Consider the following 13,435-nt stretch of genomic DNA (forward strand, 5'->3'; position numbering starts at 1 on the left):
TTGTGTGAGACAAGCTCGGGCTCCGTGGTAATCTGGTGGTCAATCCGCAGCTCCAGACTTTGGACGATGACCGGGAAACTCAATAGGCTGCGCCCCTCGCAGTGTGGTCCTCCAGCAATCTGTGGTATGTTGTGGTTCCACTGTAAATCCGGCGTCTCGTCTTGGTCGCGTACCAACTTCCCTTCCGGCGTCAGGACGTATAGTGCCGGTGGATCGGGATGTGACATAGGGAAGTGACGTCCGCGCCGGAACGTTATTGCCACGCCTCCAAATATTTATTGCCACGCCCCCAATCGCACCCGCTGCATACCCTGCAAAGCCATAAAAAAGCTCAGGCTTCAGCAAGTGTATTGCAGCGTGTTTGCCTTCCCTCCGTCTGAAATACTATATCCGTCTGAAATACTATAGACGCAGTCTTATTGACGCTTACTAAATAGGCACCTATGTCTCTCTCTCTCTGTGTCTCTGTCTCTCTCTGTGTGTCTCTGTCTCTCTCTGTGTGTCTCTGTGTCTCTGTGTCTCTGTGTGTGTCTCTGTGTCTCTGTGTCTCTCAAATCAAATCAGCTTTATTGGCATGTCAAAAGAACATTTCAGTATTGCCAAAGCGTGAGTAATAGGGGGTGTGGGACAATTACACGAATACTAGGGGGTACGGTATAATGGTTATACAGTACATTACTTTTGTCTCTCTCTCTCTCTGTGTGTCTGTCTCTCTCTCCCTGTGTCCCTCTCTCTGTCTCTCTCTCATTCTCTGTCTCTCTCTCATTCTCTGTACACTACCGACACGATTTATTCGAGCAGGGCTAGTTCCGCAAGCCGGGGGATGCCCCGGCTTGCTAGCCCCACTCCCTCGGCGTGACGGTCCCGCCCTGGTGTCCCGCGATGTGGGGGACGGCGGCAGGGGGTTCCGGGGGACCCGGCGGACCCGGCAGCGGGAGGGAGAGCGCCCCGATCGGAGGGCGCTCTTCCGCTGCTTCGGCGCGCGCCCGGCACCCTCCGGCGCGCGCCAGGTTACTGCTGCGGCCGAGAACGGGCAAATGCTCGAATAGACTCGGCCGCAGCAGTATCTCTCTCATTCTCTGTCTCTCTCTCTCATCCCTGTATGATAGGTATGTTCCAACTCTATTTTTTGCTCTTCTTTTCCATTTGAGAGGAGGGAGTCCCTCACCTCTTCAGCCACACACCAGGAACGTTGGATTGCTTACAAACGTTCGGAGAGGCGGATACAGTCGTGGATTGCATGCACTGATTTACCTGGTAAGTACCGCAAACATGCTTGAACAAGGGCCATAGACATTTTATTTGATGGTTTAGATTATCATTGTCTGTGGTTGTTAGTTATTGGTATTAGAGTTTTTTGATGTTGTCACGAATCAAATACATTTTGAAGTAGTAATCCCCTCCGAACTGGGCATTCCTGGCCAATAATGCCCTGGCTGTAAGAGTTGAAGGGCCCAAGCAAAGCCCCCACCTCTATACACACTAACACTGCAGGGGCATCAGAGTGTCTTGTTGTCATGGCAATGGGGGGTGTCACGTGATGTCATTTGTTTAATAAATTATTTTTTAAGGTGTCCCGGTTTTTCATTTTCGAAATCTGGTCACCCTATTCATCAAGCAGAAAAAGTGAAGAAACAATTGTAGTTTTGCTAATGGATGTCATTTTGGCATATCATTAGCTTTGAGGATACCCATTAATATGAAGAAAAATAACATTGATTCCCAATGTAGCCCCCCTTCCCTGGGCCAATCGCAGATCGGGCACCCCTCCTCTGTACTAGGGTCTGGCTACGTGTCTGAGTGTGGTGCATACCTGCTGGCAACAGGGGGGGCTGAGTCTCCCGCGATGGTATGGGGGATGACAGGATCAGGTTTCTGAGGTGAATGCCTCCGTCTCATTTGATGGTGCAGCGCCTCCATCTCTGAGCCCCAGGAATACGGGTGGAATCCTTCCAGAGAGTCCCCCCCCCCCCCTCGGGGATGAGTGATTCCAGTCTCACACTGTATATCTTTAAAAGCAGCCGCAGCTCTTTATTCACAGCAGCAGAATAGCAGCAACAAGACTGTCAATCAGGTACAGGGTGTCTTCATCCACACAGGACTGCTCTCCCTCAGGATGGTCTCTGTGTCCCTGCCACCACCCCAGGTCAAGGGCACCCAGGGTGGGGCTAGCTCTTCCCTCGCCCCTAAACAGGGTGAGAGGAATTGGTCCACCTCCCTAACTAAGGTTGCATCAGCTCTACTCAGAGGCTGATGGCTCCCCTTCTCCAACGGCCAATTGATATATGCTCTCTCTGTCACCCTGGGCCAGCCAGGTGACAGACTCAGCAGACTCTAACTCTGGACTGAACTCTTAACTCTGACACACACTTCTACTAAATAGGAAGTGCACTGCTCTTTATGATATTGGCAGGCACTGCCCCTGTGTCTCTGCCGACCACACAGGGTCAGGTACCAATTTCAGGAATGTCCCGTTATTAGCGTAAACACAACAGAGTTCCATGGATCTAGCATTAAGACTGTAAGCTCTCCAGGCCAGGGATTTCCTTTCCTATTGTCTGATTTTGTTTGTTGCACTTATTGTACTAAAATTCTCTGTACTGTATTGCCTCTCTTATAAAGCGCTATATAAATAAAGATTTACATACATAATATATCTTAATGCATCTTAAGACACCTTAGAGTTCCCTCTATAAGACACTTTATGGTCCACTCAAGTGAATAGTCTGTAAGTAGGGTGACCATTCGTCCCGGTTTTGCCGGGACAGTCCCGTTTTTTTCTGCCCTGTCCCGATTTTAGCTCCGTCCCGGTTATGTCCCGGTTTTTGTCCCTGGTCCCGGGATATTTTCTATGTGTGTGTGTGAATGCTGCCGGGGAGACTGAATGAAGGAGAATGCCGGGGGCGGGACTTAGAATGCCGGCCGGCCCGCATGAGATTGGATGAATGATGATGCCGGGGGCGGGACGTAGAATGCCGGCCGGCCCGCAGGGGATTAGTTGCAGGCAGGTCAGAGGAAGCCGGGGGCGGGACTTCCGCTTTGTGCAGAGCACACGTGTCTTCCCGCTCCCGGCTCCTCTGTTCGCGGTGAGTGTTCCCTTTCTGTCCTGGGTCCCAGCCAGGGGGGGTAATAAGAGGTGGTAGCGGGGGTGCGCCTACCTTTGTACCACCTTGTACCTTTGCCCCCCAGCGCTCCCACCATTGCCCCCTTGGCACTCCCATCATTGCCCCATCGGCGCTCCCACCTTTGCCCCCCCGGCGCTCCCACCTTTGCCCCATCGGCGCTCCCACCTTTGCCCTCCGGCACACCCAACTTTGCCCCCCCCGGCGCTCACAGCTTTGCCCCCCTGGCGCTCCCACCTTTGCCCCTCCGGCGCTCACAGCTTTGTCCCCCCGGCGCTCACAGCTTTGCCCCCCCGGCGCTCCCACCTTTGCCCCCCCGGCGCTCACAGCTTTGTCCCCCGTCGCTCACAGCTTTGCCCCCTGGCGCTCACTTCCCCCCATCCCCTTGGTGTGGGAGATGGGCTCGGGGGCGGGCAGTGATTGCTGCGCGGTCGCAGGCGGTGCAGGGGGAGGCGGGGTGTATCTCTGTGTGTGTGTATCAGTGTGTGTGTGTGTGTGTGTGTATCAGTGTGTGTGTGTGTGTATCAGTCTGTGTGTGTATCAGTGTGTGTGTGTGTGTGTGTATCAGTGTGTGTGTGTGTTTCAGTGTGTGTGTGTGTTTCAGTGTGTGTGTGTGTGTGTGTGTGGGTGTGTGTGTGTATCAGTGTGTGTGTATCTGTGTGTGTGTGTGTATCTGAGTTTGTGTGTGTATGTGTATCAGTGTGTGTGTGTGTGTGTGTGTGTGTGTGTGTGTGTGTGTGTGTGTGTATGTGTATCAGTGTGTGTGTGTGTGTGTGTGTGTGTGTGTGTATGTGTATCAGTGTGTGTGTGTGTGTGTGTGTGTGTGTGTGTGTATTTGTGTGTGTGTGTGTATGTGTATCTGTGTGTGTATCTGTTTGTGTGTGTGTGTGTGTATCTGTCTGTGTGTATCTGTGTGTGTGTGTATCAGTGGGTGTGTGTGTGTGGGTGTCAGTGTGTGTGTGTGTGTGTGTGTGTGTGTGTGTGTGTGTATCAGTGGGTGTGTGTGTATCAGTGGGTGTGTGTGTGTGTCAGTGGGTGTGTGTGTCAGTGGGTGTGTGTATCAGTGGGTGTATCAGTGGGTGTGTGTGTGTATCAGTGAGTGTGTGGGTGTATCAGTGTGTGTGTGTGTATCAGTGGGGGTGTGTGTGTGTATCAGTGGGGGTGTGTGTGTGTATCAGTGGGGGTGTGTGTGTGTATCAGTGGGGGTGGGGGTGTATCAGTGGGGGGGGGTGTATCAGTGAGGGTGTGTGTGTGTGTGTATCAGTGGGGGGGTGTATCAGTGTGTGTGTGTGTGTGTGTATCAGTGGGGGTGTGTGTGTATCAGTGGGGGTGTGTGTGTATCAGTGGGGGTGTGTGTGTATCAGTGGGGGTGTGTGTATCAGTGGGGGTGTGTGTGTATCAGTGTGTGTGTGTGTGTGTGTGTATCAGTGTGTGTGTGTGTATCAGTGGGGGGTGTGTCAGTGGGTGGGTGTCTCTCTCACTCCCTGTCTCCTTGTCTCCCCCACCCTGTCTCCCTCCCTCCCTGTCTCGCCCTGTCTCACCCTGTCTCCCTCCCTCCCACCCACCCTGTCTCACCCTGTCTCCCTCCCTCCCACCCTGTCTCACCCTGCCTCCCTCCCACCCTCCCACCCTGTCTTCCTCCCTCCCACCCTCCCACCCTGTCTTCCTCCCTCCCACCCTCCCACCCTGTCTTCCTCCCTCCCACCCTGTCTCCCTCCCTCCCATTTTATCTCTCTCCCTCCCACCCTGTCTCACGCTCCCTCCCACCCTGTCTCACCCTCCCTCCCACCCTGTCTCACCCTCCCTCCCACCCTGTCTCACCCTCCCTCCCACCCTGTCTCACCCTCCCTCCCTCTCACCCTGTCTCCCTCCCTCCCACCCTGTCTCCCTCCCTCCCACCCTGTCTCCCTCCCTCCCACCCTGTCTCCCTCCCCACCCTGTCTCACCCTGTCTCCCTCCCACCCTGTCTCACCCTGTCTCCCTCCCTCCCACCCTGTCTCACCCTGTCTCCCTCCCTCCCACCCTGTCTCACCCTGTCTCCCTCCCTCCCACCCTGTCTCACCCTGTCTCCCTCCCTCCCACCCTGTCACACCCTGTAGTCCCTCCCTCCCACCCTGTCTCACCCTGTCTCCCTCCCTCCCACCCTGTCTCCCTCCCTCCCACCCTGTCTCCCTCCCACCCTGTCTCACCCTGTCTCCCTCTGTCTCCCTCCCACCCTGTCTCCCAAATGTCTCACCCTGTCTCCCTCACACCCTGTCTCCCTCCCTCCCTGTCTCCCTCCCACCCTGTCTCCCAAATGTCTCACCCTGTCTCCCTCCCACCCACCCTGTCTCACCCTGTCTCCCACCCTGTCAATGTCTCCCTCCCTCCCACCCTGTCTCCCTCCCTCCCACCCTGTCAATGTCTCCCTCCCTCCCACCCAGTCATCCCTCCCTCCCACCCTGTCATCCCTCCCTCCCTGTCTCCCTCCCTCCCAGTCTTCCTCCCTCCCTCCCTGTCTTCCTCCCTCCCCCCCGTCTTCCTCCCTCCCACCCTGTCTTCCTCCCTCCCACCCTGTCTTCCTCCCTCCCACCCTGTCTTCCTCCCTCCCACCCTGTCTCCCACCCTGTCTTCCTCCCTCCCACCCTGTCTTCCTCCCTCCCACCCTCCCACCCTGTCTTCCTCCCTCCCACCCTCCCACCCTGTCTTCCTCCCTCCCACCCTCCCACCCTGTCTTCCTCCCTCCCACCCTCCCACCCTGTCTTCCTCCCTCCCACCCTGTCTTCCTCCCTAAAGTCTCCCAAATGTCTCACCCTGTCTCCCTCCCACCCTGTCTCCCTCCCACCCTGTCTCACTGTTACGCCGGTGCTGCCCGCAGACCAGACCCGTCCCCTGAGCTGAAGGGGGAAGTGGTAATACACGCACCCGCAGCAAAGGGAGCGTGTCCGGAGTGTGGTATAAAGTGTTGCCAGGCCAGGTGTAGTAAGGTAGACAATACTTGCCGGTACCGGTTGTAGAGATAGAGTGATGAATGCCTTGCCGAGGTCAGGGAGAGAAGAGAGGAGATAGGTCGTAGTCCAAGCCGTGTTCAAGGGGTTACCAGAGTGAGCGTTGTCCAAGGAGTGCCGAGATCGAGAGCCAGAGGTGGTAGTCGTACAAGCCGCGTCAGAACCTGTGAAAACACTGAGAGAATCCAGTAGTACTTCCATACAGAGACTATGTCGAGCAAAGACTGAAAGCAGAGAGGAGCTAGATAAAGCAGGAAGGTCCAATTAGGAACGGAGGCGGGACAGGAAGAGCTACAGGGAGGCACTGCAGATTGGTGCAGGCATAACAGGCCAGGTGAGTCTTGTTGGTAACCTGAGTATGCTCGTGCAGTGTGCGGGGGCGGAGCCTGAGGTCCGGGGGACGGGAAGAAGAGTGTGCAGACTGAGCGTGCTCCATAACTCGTGTACGCGCGTGAACCGAGCCAGTGGATGGTGCAGGTGTGCGTGCAGGAGGGCGTGGACGCGCGCGGCGCTGTACAGAGGAATCGCCGAGGGGAGTGATCCCGCGACGGCGTCAGGGGCGGGGAGCCGTGGAGGCCGGTAAGGCAGGATTGTTTTGTGTGTCCAGGGGCTCCCTGCGGGGAGGGAGTGCTCTGTGTGAGGAGCGTGGAGAACGCCGATTCCTGACAGTACCCCCCTCTTCAGGAACGGCCTCAGGACGGTCCAAGAACGGTTTCTCTGGAAACTTTTTCCTGAAGGACTTAAGAAGAGCCGGGGCATGAATGTCCTTTGAAGGAACCCAGGATCTCTCTTCAGGGCCAAAGCCCTTCCACTGCACCAAGAACTGGAGCTGACCCCTGGATAGGCAAGAATCCAAAAGAGAGTGAACCTCGTATTCCTCGTGTGACAGAGTGAAGTCAACTCCTATCAGTTACGCCTGGGAGACATATGTCTGAGTGCTTCATCCAGCACTCATAAGGGTTAACTCAGGTGGAAGTTAGGAAATCAGAACTCTTTAGCTGACACCTGAGAGCCAGCAAGGTAGATAAAGGATCATGTGACTGGCAGTAGCTGCCAGAGAGAGAGAGAGAGAGAAGCACACTGCTGCGTGAGCCCTTAGCCAGAGGGATTTCACTAAAGACTACTTCAACTAAAGTAAGGATTATTCATTTGTTTACTGACTGCTTAAAGTACCCTTATGGTTTGGTTCTGGTTTAGCCAGCCAGCCTGCTAGATAGGTCTGCTGTGTTATTAGTCAGTTTTTCTCCCAAAGTGGAGCAGGATTTATTTTGTTAAAGGGACAGTGTACCCGCATGTTATGTTACTGTGGAGAAATAAAGCCACTGAACGTTTTTATTTATCCTGAAACTATACGTGTGGACTGTTCCCTGACCTCGGCTACAGGCCGTCCTGCCACAGGTGGTGTCAGAAGTGGGACGTCGGACGGCCCCTGTATCTGAAGGGCCACACAAAAAAAAAAAATGGAGACATTTTTTTCTCAGTTCCTTGAGCAACAGCTCCAGCTAGCAGAGAAGCAAGCAGAGCGACAAGCCCAGCAAGATGAGCGACAAGCCCAGCAAGCTGAGCGACAAGCCCAGCAATATGAGCAACAGGCCCGGAGAGAGGAAAAGCTACTCCAACTGCTGGTCGAAGGCCCAACCCCAGGCAGACCAGGGATTCCAAATAACCCACCGGTGATGCTGCCTAAAATGAAGCCAAATGAAGACCCAGAGGCATTTCTCCTCACTTTTGAAAGGGTAGCCACGGCCCACGGCTGGACAGTTGATCGCTGGGTAACGACTCTGGCTCCACTCCTCATAGGGGAAGCTACCAGGCTCTTCCAGCGGACGAGGCCATGGACTATCAGAAACTAAAGGCTGCTATTCTGGATCGCCTAGGCCTCACGCCAGAGACCTACCGACAGCGGTTCCGGACAGTCAAATATACAAACCGAGACAGACCCCGGGTCGTAGCCCACCGCTTAGTAGACTTATGTACCAGTGTGAAGGTAGAAAAGACTATGTGAATATATGTTTATCCATTATTCCAAGTGTTATATAACTCAGCCCTGTAAACAGATATTGTCCAATAAAGATGGCGTCTGTATCCGGGACCGCACCCTGAGAGCATCCTGGAATGAATGCATCCGGCTGAGGCTCCAGTGTGGAAGTTAAGGAAGATAGATGTTGGGAAAAGATTGAAGTTTCTTCCAACCCCCATCGTGCCGGCAAACTGACAGACGGGAACCCCAAATCTTACTGGGAGTCGAATGGAAGCACTGGGTGCCATTTCATAAACATTTACATGCACCGGGGGGTGGTGATGCGGCAGCTTGTGCTGATAGTTGCCGGTGAGGACTCCAGTTACATGCCGGCTCGGCTCGTGGTAATGGGAGGAGAGAATCCGTCCAGCTTAAACACGGAGCTAAACGCGGTAAATGTTCCCAGCACGGCCGGACGTGTCCTGCTTCTGGAGAACGTGACTCGCTTCTGGCCCATCGTCCAGGTTAAGATAAAGCGCTGTCAGCAGGGAGGTATTGACACGCGTGTGCGTGGTCTGGAAGTCCTCGGTCCGAAGCCGACCTTCTGGCCGGTGTTTAAGGAGCAGCTTTGCCGGAGAACGTTCTTGTTCTACACGAGCAGAGCGCACAGCTGGGGGCAGGAGATATGTGAGAAGAAGGGGCACCTACTGCAGCTCTTCAACAAGTTGAACAGAGCTCTGTCCCATGAGCAGGAGTTCGCTGAGCGTTTCCTGCCCGATGACGAGGCGGCTCAGGCTTTAGGACGGATGTGCTGGGAGGCATTAATTGCCCCCCTGGTGCAGAGCATAACTACCCCAGACCCCGGAGGAGTGAGCCCCCTCTGTTGGCTCCTCACGAAGTACCTGGAGAACACGCAGGTTTCCGGCCTCACCAGGTCCCGAGCCTCCATCTTTAACTCGCGTGTGCGCAGACTCACTCACCTGATGGTCCATGTGGACTCCAGTCTCCCAGAGACAGAAGCTCTGAAACCCCCCAGTAAAACCAATGGGAAGAGTCGCACTGATTCGTCCTGTGTGTCTGTGAGGGGCTCGGGCAGGAACGTGAGCAGCATGGCCGGGATCGCTCAGTGCTGGCAGGGGGTGGTACAGCAGCAGGTGCAGAGGTTCCTGGATGTCTCGTGGAACGCTGCAGACCTGGTTCCCCGGTTCTGTTCCGTGTACCTGCGTCTCAGACGGGCGATGGAGGAGCTGTTTGGGCAGCAGACGACGTTTGTCTTATCTCTGAGGCAGGGATTCTGTGAGGGCCTCCTGCAGCTCTCATTCCTAACAGCGCTGCACGTGACGGAGCAGTTTGCACGGTATATAGATGGCAGGATACAGGATATCCGCACAGACTCCTCGGACCTGCACTCCCTGAATCAGCTGCAGCAGTTCCTGTGTTACCCCCAGGATAACGCATGTACTGAGATCGAAGCTGAACCTGGTGTCAGAGTCTTTCTTAGTGAGCTAGCGCATGCATGATTGAATTCGGAGCAAGTGACTGACGAGAGAGAGACCCTGATATAGTGAGATTCACGACCTCATTATTTGGCGCCCAACGTGGAAGGGGGGAGCGTGACTCCGGCTCGCCACGAGAGACTGACCTGTCGCTGATTCTGCTGCCGGGACCGCGACACACCGACCCGAGGACTGGCCACCCTCAAAAGTCAAGGTAAGCTCTTGCATACAAATTGTGTGTTTATCTTACCTATGACAAGTCGGTGGGTTGCTGCCTAGGTAGTATAATCTGTTTAGGTTTTTCGCTCACGTTGATGTGATACAACGGGATGATCTTTAGAGTCACGCTCTTTTAGAACTGTTAAAAATATCATACTCTTCAGTCGCTTGTGGTTATCTGTATGAAATAACTGAAAAGATAGATTGCGGGTTGTCTGACTGTCTTTCTTGAACCAGTAATTGCAAAATTCCTGAATAGAGTGCAGGCTGTCAGCCCGAGACAAGGGAACAGGACAGGCACTGATGATCTGAGGGCGGTAACCTGATAATGGTTCCCTCGACAAGTAGTACTCTGTCTCCGGTACCGGGTGTCTAGGGTCAGGGACCCAACGTCTGAGGGCGGTAACCAAACAGTGGTTCTCTCAGGACGGTGACACAGGACCGGCCACGGGATATTAGTGGGACGAACAGAGAATTCAGAGATGTTGCAATTATTTAAGAAAAAACACATATTGCCCCCAGGGGCCCAGACAGCACTAGATTTAGTCCGCTCTCGAGAAGGGAAGAAATATATCAAAAATGCTGCTAAACTGTACAAACTGGCTGGAGTCCCGTCTTCGGGGAGATTGCAACCCAGTCTATGGTCTAAAATAATAACTGAATCCCGGGGAACGCTGGAAGACAAGGGTCTCCTAGAAACGGCACAAGCTCATCTCCGGGTAGCGGGAAAATTGTGTGATGAAGGTTATGAAGAAGTATTAGGGGAGGGTGGATCGGAGAGTTCTGAGAGTGTATATGGATATATGAAATCTATAAAAACTGTAGACACCCCATCTCCGCCGCCATACCAAGATGGCGCCCGCCTTAGTCCAAAGGGGTGGGTCTGTCACCATTGTGGTATGCAAAACCCCGTTTGGCGGGATTTCTGCTATAATTGTGGTGTACCCCGCCCCGGCCCCAATGATAAAGTACCGCCCACCTCACCCGGGAAGCCCGCCTCCCCCGCTCCCGCACAGACGCCCCCACCCGCCCCTCTATATCCTATTCTCACCCCTTCTGGTTCTTTCTACCAAGGCCCGGATGCAGGAAAAGGACCTAGTGACACGCAAGGCCCTAAGCCTGCTGGAACGCAAGGCCCGATGGTCAGTGAAACGCATGACGCTATGTCTACACTACAAGTACTTTTTCCCTCGCTTCAAGAAATTCTCACTTCCCCAGAAGCCATCGCTACGCTTCAACGGAGACGACAGGCAATACAACCTGATAATAGGTCGGAGTCCGAAACATCAAATCTAGCGGAATTTGACCCTTTATATCCAGGCCCTAATCCACCACCCACCTCTACGCCCAGGGCCCCGCCGCTCATAATCAACCCCACGCCAGTAGTTCCTACCAGACCACCTCCTTCTGACACACTTCCCCGGGCACCGGAACAGTGGCTTCCGGCACTATCCAAACTGTTTGTCACACGACAGGGCAAGCAAGTTAATGTCACTGTAGGAACTGGGGACATAACCACAGCGGCGGTAGATGTAATAGTTAACCCTGCTAACTCCCAACTCCAACACGGGAGTGGACTGGCCCGGAGTATCTCTCTTGCCGCAGGCCCCTCCATGCAGCGGGATTGCAACCTAATCATTTCACGCACAGGCCAAGTACCCCCGGGAGAAATTGCTGTCACTGGCCCCGGCAACTTGCCTATAGCCCTTATAATACATGCCGTAGGTCCCCGGTATGACCCTGATTTTGCCGAATTATGCGAATCTCAATTAAGGTCCGTCGTCTGGAATACCCTTATTCATTTGTCAGACCAGGCCTGTGTTGAGCGCGGAATCTCCTCTGTTGCTTTCCCTTTAGTATCCACGGGGTTATTTAGGTACCCACTCAAAACTGCTGTAAATACTATCATATCTACCATATTAGAATTTGTGGCCACCCAACCTACTACACTCTCAGAGATCAGAATAGTCACTGATGATCCTGATAGAATGCCAGTCCTTATGTCAGCTTTGCAATCCAAGGGCCCACTCTCAGATATAGTGCCCTCGGCCGTGCCCCCACTTCCCGGTTCCCAGATTTATCATACCCAAGGGATATCAGCTATAAAAACGGAGCCCACTGCAGAAGGCCAAACCAATAATGCGACACATAACACACCCAAGCTTGGTCTTCAGTATGTTACGTTCACCCCCACACAAGTTTCCACTCTGGTATCCAATTTACCTGACCCAGAGAAACAACCCATGCCCTTCTATAGGAGAATGTGCCAGATCCAGAAAACCTACGGATGCACCTGGCAAGATCTACAGTCCCTCACGGAGATCAAATGTTCGGACAGTTTCCTGCCACTAATGGCCCCGGCTTTCGACCAAAGCCAGTCACAACCTATTGATACGTACTCCTCGGGACTCACATACTGTCAACAACTCAAAATCTGGGCCCAAGAGGCACTCACGGATCTACAAGGCTCACTTCAAGAGGTCACACAACAAACTGATGAATCAGTGGAACAGTATGCATCCAGAATCAAAATGCTGTTTGAAGATCTTGGCTTTACCTCTCAGGCCAAAGCTCACCGTATGATTTTGACCAAGGCCTTTGTAGACGGGCTCAATGAACAACTAAAGGAAAAAATTATGTCAATTCGCCCAGATTGTATTGGGGGAACGTTACAAGATACTGTGTTAGTGGCTAAAGGATTTGCCCGGTCACAAGCAAAGGAACAGAAAGACAAAGGGAAGAAGAAGGCGATTGCTCTAATGATGCAAGAGAACGAATGCACTGACGCAGTCTTATGTCCAGCTCTAACTACTATGCCTCCCACAACTGCCCCCTTTCAACCACTTCCCACCCCCGTCCCTTTCCAGCCTCCCAATAACAATCCATACCCGCCCCCTCCCTTCCCTTCTTATCCACCGCCCTATCCCTATCCTGCCCCTGCATACGCCCCCTACTATCCACAGCCCACCCCTCAACCAGGATCCTACCCATACAATGGGCCTCGACAAGACAGGAGGCAGAATGGAGGCCGCAGCCAAGCCGGACCAACTTGCTGGAACTGTGGAATAGTTGGACACGTCAGGAGAGAATGCAGGAAGCCCAGATCCGACCAACAACCAGAGGGACCTCCACCCCGGTCCTGAAAGAGGGGACAACCTGGGACCACCATGGCAGCAGTGGGGCCAACTGTTGCTTGTGGGAAAGTCACTCTCACGGTAGCAGAGGTCCCTATGGATTTCCTGGTGGACTCGGGGGCGTCCACATCTGTTATTTCCAAGAAATTTCTCCCCCCCACTATAGAACTCTCCCAGGATTGGATGTCGTCTGTTGGAGTCGAGGGGAAACAGCAAAACAGCCGTCTTACTGTCCCAGTACCTCTCGGACCTTTCTCCGAAGTCGCTGCTCGATTTCTGGTCTCGAACACCTGTCCTCTGAATTTATTAGGATCCGACATCTTGCAAAGATTAAGAGCAAATATCTCATATGATGAGTGCGGCATGCAACTTACTCTCCATCGTCCTGATGGTGAGGACACACCGGCGGATATCTGTATCCTCAAAGCCTTACCCTTGATGTTTTTACAAGAACAATCCAACCCAGATACTGGTTTTCCCAGCCATATTGAACCTCAAGTTCCTTCTAGTTTATGGT

General features: G+C 53.7%; 1 protein-coding gene across 1 annotated transcript; it reads left to right on the top strand.

Moving 5' to 3' along the window:
• Nucleotides 1-8,098: 8,098 nt before the first annotated feature.
• Nucleotides 8,099-10,540, top strand: LOC142498655 (cullin-7-like). Its single transcript, XM_075606905.1, has one exon. The coding sequence runs from the start codon at nucleotides 8,393-8,395 to the stop codon at nucleotides 9,587-9,589; it is 1,197 nt and encodes a 398-aa protein (XP_075463020.1). The 5' UTR covers nucleotides 8,099-8,392; the 3' UTR covers nucleotides 9,590-10,540.
• The last annotated feature ends 2,895 nt before the right edge of the window (nucleotides 10,541-13,435 follow it).

This window comes from Ascaphus truei, chromosome 7 (assembly GCF_040206685.1).
Source record: "Ascaphus truei isolate aAscTru1 chromosome 7, aAscTru1.hap1, whole genome shotgun sequence".
In the NCBI taxonomy this organism is placed as follows: Eukaryota; Metazoa; Chordata; class Amphibia; order Anura; family Ascaphidae; genus Ascaphus; species Ascaphus truei.

What these genes read in the sequence shown, in the direction of transcription:
- LOC142498655 (XM_075606905.1), top strand. Translation starts at nt 8,393, where the DNA reads ATGCACCGGGGGGTGGTGATGCGGCAGCTTGTGCTGATAGTTGCCGGT.